The sequence below is a fragment of the Apteryx rowi genome, unplaced genomic scaffold (assembly GCF_003343035.1).
Source record: "Apteryx rowi isolate R43461 unplaced genomic scaffold, aptRow1 scaffold_283, whole genome shotgun sequence".
Lineage (NCBI taxonomy): Eukaryota > Metazoa > Chordata > Aves > Apterygiformes > Apterygidae > Apteryx > Apteryx rowi.
The window spans coordinates 54,010-65,639 of NW_020449230.1; the positions used below are offsets into that span (position 1 = coordinate 54,010).

Sequence of the window (11,630 nt, forward strand, 5' to 3'; positions counted from 1 at the left end):
ACTTGTGCAAACACAGGGACATCCTTCAGCAAGTCCCCAAGGAGAACGTGGAGTGACAAGTCCTGTGCAAAGTGACAGAGAGGCAGGGCAGTGGCTGGATCCCACCTGAGCCCAGCTCCTCAGTCCTGGTGCCATCCCTCCCGTCAGGGTCCCTCCAGGCGGAGCTCAGCAGCATGGACATCACCGCAGCCAGGGACACGCGCCCAGCTCAGTTGACTGTGTTGCTCCGGCTCCTTCCCTCTGTGCTTTCTGTCTCGCTCGGCTGGGTCCCTCCTCCGTTCAGCCCCAGCAGGGAGACATCATCTGTGGGGACACAAGTGATGGCTTAGGAGCTGTTGTAGCTTGCTGGGGTGACCCAGCACACGCTGGCCTGGTCCTTAGAGGATCTCCTGCCACAAGCAGAAGGGCCCCAAGGCTGCACAGGGACTGGGCAACTTTTACTGAGCCCCACAGATGGGGGGTTCAGTGCTTTCCCCCCACCCTAGAGTAGAGCAAGAAGCACCCAGAAGGGCTTGAGATGCAGCTGATGAGCTGACACCCATCCCCAGCTGACAGGTCCCAGGCACAGCAAGGGGCACCTAGATCCCAGCCCCTCACATCTGGCTACCACCAGGGACAGCTAGAGGGACCTCCCTCTCCACACCTCAGCCACCCACGGGCTGCAGGGCTCAGCACAGCCACTGCACAGCTGGGCAGGGGCAGATCCTGCCCCCCTCCAAGGCGGCACAGCAAGCAGGCGCAGCCCCCCAGCATTGGCACAGCCCAGAGCATTGCCAGCTCTGGGGACAGGGACAGCAAAAGCAAGAACACAGGGAGCTGGGGCCTGCCTGTGTGCCTACCATGAGGGTCACCCGGCTCCCACCGGGCAAGGCTGTGAGCTTCCTTGCAGCCAGCCTTGCCCTGGCATCTCCCACTGGGATAAAGCTCCCAGCACCTTGCTGCAGTCAGGGTGATCTGGAAAGACACTTTCCCTTCAGCCCAGGCTGGCAGAGGACTGGGGGACTGCCAGAGCCCCCAACCCCACACCTGCCCCCTCCCAGGGCTACCAGCCCCATGGTCACACTCACGGAAGCGAACCCGGATGGGCCAGATCATGATGCAGCACAGAGACACTGTGGCRGCCACAGCAATCCCCCCAGTGACCACCACCATCACCCAGTGGTAGAAGCTGATGCAGGCAGAACAGCAGAGCTCGGTCCTGCAGGGAGAAGACAGGAGGGGCTGTGCTTGGTGGCAGGGAYTGAAGCATGGCCCAGCACTGCCCAAGCACCCTGGGGCTGCTGACACCCTCCCACTGCCTGGCAGCCGTCCTAAGCACTCAGCTGGGTCTGCTGCAGGCATCAGGGCTGGTTCACACTTGGGCATGAGGGATAGGTCCAGAGCAAGGAGAGGGGGCAGCACCCTGGACATCTTGTTCCCCCACCTCTCAGCTTTTGGGCTCAAAAATAGAAGTCAAGGAAGGATTTAAGACAAATCAGAGCTGGTTTTCACTGGTGTCTCTCACTAAGGRTATAGGGGCATGCTCCGAACAAGGGCTATTTGCTACCTGGACCCCAGCAGATCTGGCTGAAGATGTCACTGGGAGGGTTCCCGCTCTTCAGGGACACTTACGGGCATGGATGCAGGTTCTGGATTGCCATCACAGCCAGTCCGTTGGCCATCTTGTCCGTGAAGCTCATGGCCCCGTAGACRAATGCACTGCTGTGCTGCAAGGGGAGGGAAAGCCTCGTCTCCCACTGCACTGGGGCCTGCCTGTGCCACACATCCCAGAAGGCATCAAGAGCAAGAGCCTTGTGCCCTCTCATGGGCAGAGCCCATATTACACCAGAGCCCAGCAAGCAGCAGGGGCTAGGCATAAGGGACAGGGCTGCCTGGATCCCTGACTGCTGCATACCCCCACAGACATCTCCTTAGYCCCACTGTGACACCCTAGCTGAGCTGCGGTCCAGCCCAGCCAGACGGTGCAAACATACCGTGTTGGTCCCAATGAGGTCAGCCGTCATGGAGAGGGATGTGACCAGGATAGTGGCCGAGCCAGCCCCAAGCAGCATAGCCGCCGCGTAGATCTCCACTCCCATCTGCCTGGTCAGGGTCACCCAGGAGGCAAAGGCCAAGATCACCAGGATGCCCACGAAGTAGGTCAGCTGCTCCACACCAGCACAGGGATRGGCAGAGGGAGAGGGGAGAGCTCAGGCTTGGCTGGTCACGCTCCAGGCCCAGCCAACGCTCAGCAAGGCAGGGGTGAGCAGGGAGAGCGTCCGAGCCAACACCAGAGTCAGCCCTGGTGCAAAACACCCTCAAGTCTAGAGACACCAGTCAACACTCCCCAAAACAGCAACTGCCCAAGAGAACAGGGGCGTGATGCAGAGAGACCATTTCCCCCACCCCACAGCCCAGTGCTCCAGCACCAGTATGGTACCAGGCAGCAGCTGTGGGTGGGCATGTCCTCCTGCTTGGCTGCCAGCTGCTCCCTAGGACTGGAGGGAGAGCTAGGACCATTTCTTTAACAGCTCTTGGTCCAGGAGCCCCCAAAACACAAGAGCCCTGCAGTGATCCAGGCTGCTTTAGAGTTTTGGCTGCAGCCTGAGCTGGGTCCTGGGGAGAGCTGTAGGTACAGTGCCCACGCAGGGCACAGGGACAACCCCAGCCATGCCCCGCACCCAGCTGGTGAGAGGGGGCCTTCCCAGGGATGGTGTTTGCTCTAGACCGGAGGGGAGATGCATTGGAGGGGCAGCCCCTGCAGGAGACCTGCACACCMCACATAGGCAGGGTGGCACCAGCCAAGCCCTCCTCCATCTCTTGTGGGCACCTCTGGACTCTCCCAGACCTGCCAGGGCTGAGCAGCATAGACCAGCTGTAGGCCAGCACTGCTTTCCCTGACCTCAGCACCCTTAGAGAGGTGCAGGATAGCCCATGCTCCCTCACCTGGCTCACCACCTCCACAGCCTCACTGCCCTGCAGGACCACACTGCGGCAGGAGGCTGCTTGGCAGCCAGGGCAGAGGGTATGTGCAGGGGTCCCTGCTCTGCAGTCAGGTTCAGGTGTGCCAAGTGCTCTGCTTCCAGGACACTTGTGGGAGCAGGATCTGGCCTTCCTCCCCAACCCCTGCTGCTCAGGAGCAGACTGTTATACCCTGCCCCACCAGGCTCCCAGGACTCACATTTCGGCCTATCCACTTATTCACAGGCTTCATGAGGAAGGAGGAGAGGAAGCCACTGACGTACATCATCAAGGGGATGGTGGCAATGTATTTCTGGGAGAGACAAGGACATGGAGAAGATGAGCTCCAGGCTCTCAGCACAAGACCCCTGCCCAAGCAACTTCAGCACATGGGTGGAAACCTGCCCTGTGCCCACCTTGGGCAGCAGCAGCGAGTTGGTCAGGTACATGGCAATGTAGGTCTGGGACAGGTTGACGATGAGCCGGGTGGCCATGTAGAGCACTGCCACCTGCAAAGAGAGAGATGGCAAAGACATGGCAGTGCTGCTCAGCCTGTGCAAACTGGAGATGGGAGAGGCTGACACCTCCTGTGCCCAGCCCTGCCATGGCACAGAGGCTGCTGCACACCAAGACAAGGACAGGCCACCTGATGTATTAGGTGGGTGCCTAGTACAGCCCCATCCTCACCCCTACCAGGGAACACATCCCTGGGCCAGAGGATGCCCCAGCCCAGGCGCAGCATCTGGGCAGGGTAGCGTCCCAGGACAGGCRCTGTGGTCCCCACTCAAAGCCAGACACTGGGTGGCTGTGCCCCTGTCCCTGTTGTACCTGGTAGAAAGCGGGCTCCAGCAGCCAGTGTTTCCAGAGCAGCAGTGGACGCGGGGGGCTYGCCGGCTCCTTGTGCAGCAGGGGTGTGCTCTCCTCGGGCTGGGGCAGCACGCCCAGTGGGTATGGCTTCTCTTTGGTGCCCAGGTGGAAGATGAGGGAGAACACAGCACCCAGGCCCACCACAATGAGGGACAGGTTCTGGTGAGRCAGAAGAGGTGAGCATAACAAAGGGTGCCCCTTGCCTGTCCACYATCCACCCCGTCCAGAAGACGGGTGGGCAAAAATGGGTTCCTAAAAACCCATTTTTGGGAGTTTGATGCTGCCCCTGTCCAATGCRGCAGGTGAGATCTCAGGGCACTGAGATTTCAAAACCCCCTACTACCCCCTGAATTTAGCCCTGTCCTGCCCAGGGAAGAGCCCTGCCACTCACCCGAAATACAGGGACATCCTGGATGCCCAGGTGCTCCATGCGCTCAGGCTGCTCCACCTGCAGGTTCAGCAGAAGCCAGGCCAGGCCGTACACAGTGATATTGGCCATGACGGTGAAGGCATACCTGGGGGAGTCAGTGCGTCCAAGTGATGCAGAGGATTGAGCACAGCACAAACCCCAAACCAAGGCTAGCCCCAAATCAGGCAAGGTACAGCCAGCTTTGCACTGCATGGTGATACCTCCAAGAGCACACAGTGACTGGCCAGCCCTGGCCATGCATTCACCATACTGAGGCACCTCCAGCATCCTCCATCCAAGCCTTGGGGTAAGACTGGGAGGAAACCAAGCTTCTTCAGGGTCARTCTGTCCATCCCCAGGCACAGTTTCTCTCTGCCCTAAGGATGCCCCAGCTCACACACTGCTCACCAAGACCTGGAGCCCCTAGAGCAGAGCTCAGCTGTGTCCTTGGCTCACGGTTATTCTAGCACCGGCCCCACATCCTTCCTGCGTGGGGCGAGATGTTGTACCCRCTCACCCTGCCGGAAGGGCAACTTCCTCCCACCAAGGTAGATAACCAGGCCCTGCTCYGTCTGATAAACACTTTTCCCCACAGCCTGATCCTGCCAGATAAGCAGGAGAGCCAGGCTCTGCACACGGCTGTCCAGCCTGTTCCCAGGGGCCATTCCCACTGATGGGACAACCACAGGGCAGTGCCCCAGCCCAGCTCTCCTTGAGGGGTCCAGGAGAGGTTTCCTCCTTGGTGAGCATTGCCCTCCAGTCCCAAAAGAGAAGTGCTCCCAGCTCAGAGTAGTGCCAGGTGGGCACTGCTTTTGCCCTGCTCAAGGGCCAGGTACAGCCACCAGCAGGATACAACCTGGAATGAGCTCATGCCTAGATGCACCCTGAGGCTGGGCAGAGGGTTTGACACCCTCCCCAGCCTCTTACCCAGCAGGATCTCCTGGGGCATCCCCACAGCCCAGGGTAGGAAGGGAGCTGTCAGACAGCCCTGATTCTCCCACCAGCAACTCATTACAAACCCCATCTGGTTTCATGAGAAGGGTCTGAGATCTCCTACAGCACCGGGTAAGGGTCACATTCAGCACAGCATGGTGATGGCTGCATCACCAGCATCACTGGCACTGGGACCTTCTTGCCTGGTACCCAGGGGTTTGGGCCATGGACCCACAAAACCAGCATCACTGGGACATCCTGCAGGATACCTGCATGGCCCAGCACTTGTCCAGCTATGCCCAGGGCAAGGAAGCACTCAGATCTGTGGCACCCAGGGGCTCTCTGCCATGCAAACAAAGGGACCTGGTGCAGGCAGGGCCACTCCTACCAGCTCAGGGGACACCCCAGGCCTGGCCACACTCACCTGAAGGCTGTGAGCTCCACCTTCTCATGGTCATTGGTCACCAGCTCAGGGATGAGGGACAAGTGGGAGATCTGTGTGGCTGCCCAGCCAAACTGGAAGATGACGATGAAGGGGAGGTAGTAGATGAAGGCTGCCCACTGTGGAGTGTTCTCCTTGCAACCCAGGCAGGGATTAAAGATGAAAGGGAAGGACAGGAGGACGCAGGTGGTACCTAGAGAGGGGGAGACAGGCAGTGAGAGGCTGCAAGCCCTGTTTCYCTGGGATCCCAAAGGCCACAGCTGRCTCGTGCACCCCRCAAGTCCCATCCTGAGGGCAGAGGCTGGTGGACAGACACAGCCAGTCCTCTGCTAGGACAGCTCCTACCCCCAAGGGCTGGGGAAGAAGGCTGGCTCCTTCCTCAGGCCAGGTAAACCATGGGGAGCCCTAGTGTTCCCATCACCCTGCCTCATCCCGCACAGGATGATGCCTTTCCCTTTAGCACCCAGCAGCTAGAGACAAGCAGACTGGGGAAAGGTCACTGACAAGTGTCAAGAACACCCCAAAATCCAAAACCACCTTGCACCTGCCCCATCCACCCCTCAAACTGTCAGGGGACAGACCCTTCACCCCCACACACACACCATTGGGGCCAGGGACTCCCCAGTACACCACAGTCAARGGCTTCTCTCCCCCTCTCAGGGCCTGCAGATAATCAGCCCCAAGGACACACGCCTCCCCTCCGCCTGCCCGYGGGCGATAAGGCACCTCGCAGACCAGGACGGCTCTGGGCTATCCTGCAAGCCCAGGGCTAGCCCATCCACCTCCTCGTCCCTTCTCCTGTAGGGCTGGTGGAGTGAGCGCGCCTTCCTCCATGCTTGCAGAAGTCACCACCAGAGCCATGGCCTGTGACTCCCCCTCCCAGGCAGCTTGGCCTTCATCCCAGCACAGTGGGAGACAGGAACAGATCTGCTCCTGCTTGCAGGTCCCAGGACAGCATGAAGCTGGCATCAGACGCCACTCCACCACGCTGGGCTTCAGGAACAAAGAGAAGTTCCCAGCTGAGTCAGTGAAACCAAACCCAGCTGCTTCCTCCATCGCAGCATAACAGTGTCCCCTTCACACAGGATGGGGACGCCTGCATGGAGCAGGCGGGGACATGCTTGCTTCTCCCTCCCCTTTCTCAAGGTTACGCATCAAATCCACTGAGACACTTCGCTGCTCTCAAGGCCCAGGAGCTGAAGCAGAGATGGCTGCGTGCCCTGGACATCRCTGTACTGCGCATCCCCCGCTCTGCCAAGGTTTGCRGCATCTATCAGCTGCAGAGCCACARGAACCAGTTCCCACGGTCAAGGGGAACCTGCAGCCACTTTGTGAGGTCCCCCAAAGTCCCCTCTCTGCTGAAGGTTGCACAGTCTTCCTCCTCCTAAGTGATTTCTCCCTYTACCACCCCCAAATGGCAAATTCCTCCCAATCACTTCCACCCAAGGAGGAAGCTGGAGAGGCACACGACCACCCCCAGCTGCTGTGGGGCCAGGACAGAGCAGTCCRCCCTGCTCCAGAAGGATGCTGGGCCCAGCTTGCCACCAGGGCATTGCCAGGGTGGCTCTACCCCTGCCCCAGGCCAGCAAGGGCAGGCAGCAATCACAGCTGTGCTCAGACACCGACTCTGTACTGGCTTGGGTCCCAGCAGGGCCCTGGATGCTGTCCTGTGTCAGCTCACATCCATCTCTGGACTTCCAGGGAGCATCTGCCCCCTGAAGGACAGGGGACTTGGACACACATTGGTGTTTCTGCCCCCAGCAAGCAAAGCTGGGCAGCCATCCTCCAGGGACAAGGAGGGTCTAAGAAGGTCTGAAACCTCAGACCAGAATTCATGCATCTGTTCCATGTTAAAGGGCTGCTGGGTTTAAGTGAGCCAGTTTGGAGGATCAACAAGGCTCTGCCTTCCTCCRAGTCTGAGGGCCCTGCAGAATCCCCTAAGGGCTGCAAGGGACTTGCCCATGACCCCTGGAGAGCAGGGGGGCAGGAGCTGCAGTCCCTGAYGCTTGGGCTGCTGCAAGCTCCACATCTGCCCTCGCAGCCCCAGCACCCACACACAAGCCAGGAGTCATTGCTAGCACACACGAGGTTCACATCGGTCCTTCCTTCCTCCCAGCCCCTTGCAACCCCAGGAACGGGGCAGCCAGGCCCCACCACCCCTCCTTGCCTGGCTCACAGGCATTACCTGCAGAAGGCAGCTCGGCCATTCCTCCCCATCAAGTCTTCACACGTGTGCGGCTTCCTGCTCCCTGCTCTGCAGCGATGGGTGGTGGGGCAGGCAGCAACCTTGCCACAGGGGCATTCTCCATGTAGGTGACCCTTACAGAGCTGGGCTCCTCTAGGCACGGGGCTGTGAGCTGCCAGCCACAGCAGAGCCTCAGCCCAGCTCWGCTCCTGCCCAACATCTGTATATCCCTAGGGTCCACCCAAACTAATGCAGCTTCATCGTGAGCCAGAAGGGTCGTGGGGGGCATCCGCTCTCCCCGAGCCAGGGGTCTAAGCCCTTGGCTGGCAGGAGGCAGCTGCCAAGCGCCARCTCTCTCCTTCCACTCAAGGCTTGCAGGACTGGAGCTCCCGATTTCAAACACAGCCCCAGAGAGCAGCAGAAGTCACCACCTCCCCTCCTACTCCCTAGTTCCCTGCTCCTCCACCATGGAGGCGGCCCAGCTTCAGCCCCCTCTCCCAGGAGGGCCCCCAGACCACCAAACCAGCTACCGGGGCAAAGCCAACCTCCTGTAAGGTGATACCAAAAATCCTGCACAGGACTCCTGGAGCACCCCAGGAAAACATCCCTGCCTGTCCCTGCTCCACCCCATGGGCAAGTGACAGAAGTCCAAGCTCTCAACTCAATGTTGCATCCCTGAAGCAACCAAGCCTTCCAGGAAAGGGTCACAGGAACATCAGGCTGTGAGTGGGTGAGCACATCACAGACACTGCAGGCAGGAGTTTGGGACAGCACAGCCAGACTTGCTCAGTCACACAACCTACATGAGGCTCATGGCAAAAAAATGTTCATTATTTCCACTCTGTTGTTGCAGGAATCTGCTCCAAAAGTCTGAGACCAGGCCAGCTTGTGGAGCAAGGTGCCCAGGACACATGTTCCAGAGCAGGCCACAGCATCTCTGGAGCACCGGTACCCAGCAGCTCTGCAGTCAGCCAGACCTCCACTGCAAAGGTAAGATACTGCTGATAGCAACTCATGGTAACTCCTCCGAGGCTGCGGTTTCACAACATTTCCTCCGATCTGAGCACGGGTTGCTGCCAGACGGGCCACCCTGCTCCCATGCAGAGGATTTAGCCACAGTGTGACCAAGCAGAGAGTAGGACCGGCAGAGCTAGCTCAGACTGAGAGTTTGCTGGTCCCGCTCCCTGCAGGGACACACTGCGGCCGGACAAGGGAGGCAACGGGGTAACACCCACTTTCCACAAACAGCCCACAATTTGACCAGGGAACCACAGCCTTCAGAGCTTGACTGTGCCTCCAGCCTCCATCCTGCTCCCTAAAGAAAGTGGGGCAGGACTGGAGGGCCAGAGCAGAGCTCACAGCACCAGGATCTTGGGCCACCAGTCAGTCTCTTCTGCAGCAGGGAGCTGAGTGAAGCAGGGGCTGCCTCAACCCCATTTCAAGAAGTGCTTCAGGACTTCCCCTTTCACTCACACTAGAGAGCACCCAGCTGGACCAGACCACAGCTTGTGCTGGGAGAGCTGGTACAGCTTCAGCCACTTCCTTAAATCTAGAGCACAGATCTAGCAGGCACTGCAGCTGGGGGTGAAGTTGTCCCCCCTCAACACCAAAAAAGGARACCTTCCCTGGCTCACCCGAAGTTTGAAAGCCCAAACAAAGCAAAACGCTGGGGAATCAGCTGCCTTATCAGCCCTTGACTATAATTCGGTTACATGAAGCGGTTGGCCGCGATAAATTCAGYATCAAGATAGCATCCACAATACAAACATCCTCTTCTCCTTCAAAAGGAGCCAGCACTCTAGCATTACTGCATCGTTGGCAGGAGGAAGCATCAAGGGTCCTTATCTCTGGCTGTAGATGGATATTTCTTCATGCTAACTGACCCATCCCCTGCTTGAGACATCWCCAGCTCAGCCCTGCCAGGAGGGCTAGGGACAGGGCAGACCCCCGTGCCTTCTCATGGCTCCAAGGACCCTTCCTCCAGGTCACACTGTCCCCTCAGGGACAAACCATGACACCGGCGTCCCCACCAGCCCCAGCATTTCATCGCTTTTTGACTCCACGACATGGTTTGAGCCAAGCACCTGTTAATAATTCATACAGACCCAGTGCCTCTTCCCCGTCCCCACGGGGCCCTTACTCATCAGGAGCCTGGCTGCCTTCACCCGACCACGTGAAGGGTGCAGGGCACCCTGCCGGGAAGGTTACAGGGCAGAGCTGGCACTGCTTGTGCCCGCTGCGGAGACCCAGCAACACCGCTGCCATGAGGAAACAACCCTTGCAAACGCAGCACTTTGGGGTCAAGATCCGCTGCAGCAAGTGCCCCAGAGCCTCCGAACCTGCTTGGTCTCCATGCACCAGGAACGGTCCCCAGCACGTGAAGGGCCCCGTGCCCAGCTATGCAGACCAAGGTCACCCACAGAGACAGTCACTGACTGCAGTGGCAGGAGCTGTCTGGCCACAGGCAAGTCCCAGGTAAATCCCCAGGCTCCTGGGAAAACCCAGACTTAACTCTAGGTTTGGTTTCCACTGTAGTATCAATCAGCTAAACACCCACCTCTTGCCCCTAACCTGGTGCCATCCCTGACATGTCGCAGCTGGGTGACGCAGGGCCACCCTGCAGCCCCACACCACCACGCAGGGAAGCCAAGGGACCGTGAGCCCACCACTAACTGCTGGGCATGGGGCTGGGACAGCCTGGGCAGCCCACACCACCAGCACAGGCCCCCAGTGGTGCCCAGGCAGGGCAGGGACATCACACTGCCCCTTCCCCCTCCAGCCCAGGCTGTCCCTGCCCAGGGGGTCCCAGAGCACCTCCTTCCACCCCACTAATCCCCAGGGCTGCCCCCCTCTGCATGGGGCACCCCAGGCCCTAGCTCACCACCACAGGGGCTGTCACCCCCCATACGGGGCACCCCTGGGACCCCTCTCCTCCACCCAGGGCACCTCAGCCCTAGCCCTGCTACCCTCCAGGGCTGTCCCTCTCCATGCAGGACACCCCAGGGCCCACCTCACCACCACAGGGGCTATTCCCCATCTACATGGGGCATCCCAGGAAGGTCACCCTTGGGCTGTTCCCATCCAAGTGGGACACCCTAGAAGGACTGTCCCACAACTGGTTCCCCCCCACACACCCCCATGCAGGATAACCCTGGGGCGCACCTACCCAGGGCACCTCAGCCCCAGCCCTGCTACCCTCYRGGGCTGTCCCTCTCCATGCAGGRCACCACAGGGCTCACCTCATCCCCATGGGGGCTGTTGCCCATCGATGCAGGACACCCCAAAAAAGCTGCCCTGGGGCTGTTCCCCCTCCATTTTTGCAGGACACCCCTGAGGTGCACCTACCCAGGGCACTTCAGCCCCAGCCCTGCTCCCCCCTCTGCATACAGGGCAGCCCAGRACAGCATCCCCACGGCTGCCCCCCTCCATAGGGGACACCCCAGTCCCCCCCTCTATATGGGGGGCACCCAAAAAGGCACCCCCAGGGCTTCCCCCCTCCATATGGAGGACACCCGACAACTGCACCCCCAGGGCTGCCCCCCTCCATACAGGACACCCCGGTCCCCCCCTCCATATGGTGGACACCCAAAAAAGGCACCCCCAGGGCTTCCCCCCCCCATATCGACGAGGTGCCAGGACTTCCTGCGCCCGTAGCGGCCGCAGCCGGCCGAGCGATCGGCCTCGTAGCCGAGCAGCGGCGTGCAGAGCCCGTCGGCCACCTGCCCGGCCAGCAGCAGCCCGCCGGCCAGCCCGTGGCTGTAGCCCAGCACGGCGTGCAGGTAGAGCAGCAGGTAGGTGAACCACAGCGAGGCGCACAGGTCGTTGAGGAAGTGCCCGGCGGCGAAGCTCAGCCG

At 60.1% G+C, this 11,630-nt stretch overlaps 1 protein-coding gene across 1 annotated transcript; it reads right to left on the reverse strand.

Annotated features, from left to right (window-relative positions):
- Positions 1-222: 222 nt before the first annotated feature.
- On the reverse strand, positions 223-11,630 carry MFSD12 (major facilitator superfamily domain containing 12; the record flags this gene model as incomplete). Its single annotated transcript, XM_026068948.1, has 11 exons — positions 223-303; positions 840-954; positions 1,068-1,198; positions 1,612-1,706; positions 1,974-2,144; positions 3,161-3,253; positions 3,357-3,449; positions 3,769-3,966; positions 4,199-4,322; positions 5,574-5,784; positions 11,399-11,630. Coding segments are annotated over 10 exons (1,455 nt in total), but the record flags the coding sequence as incomplete, so codon positions are not given.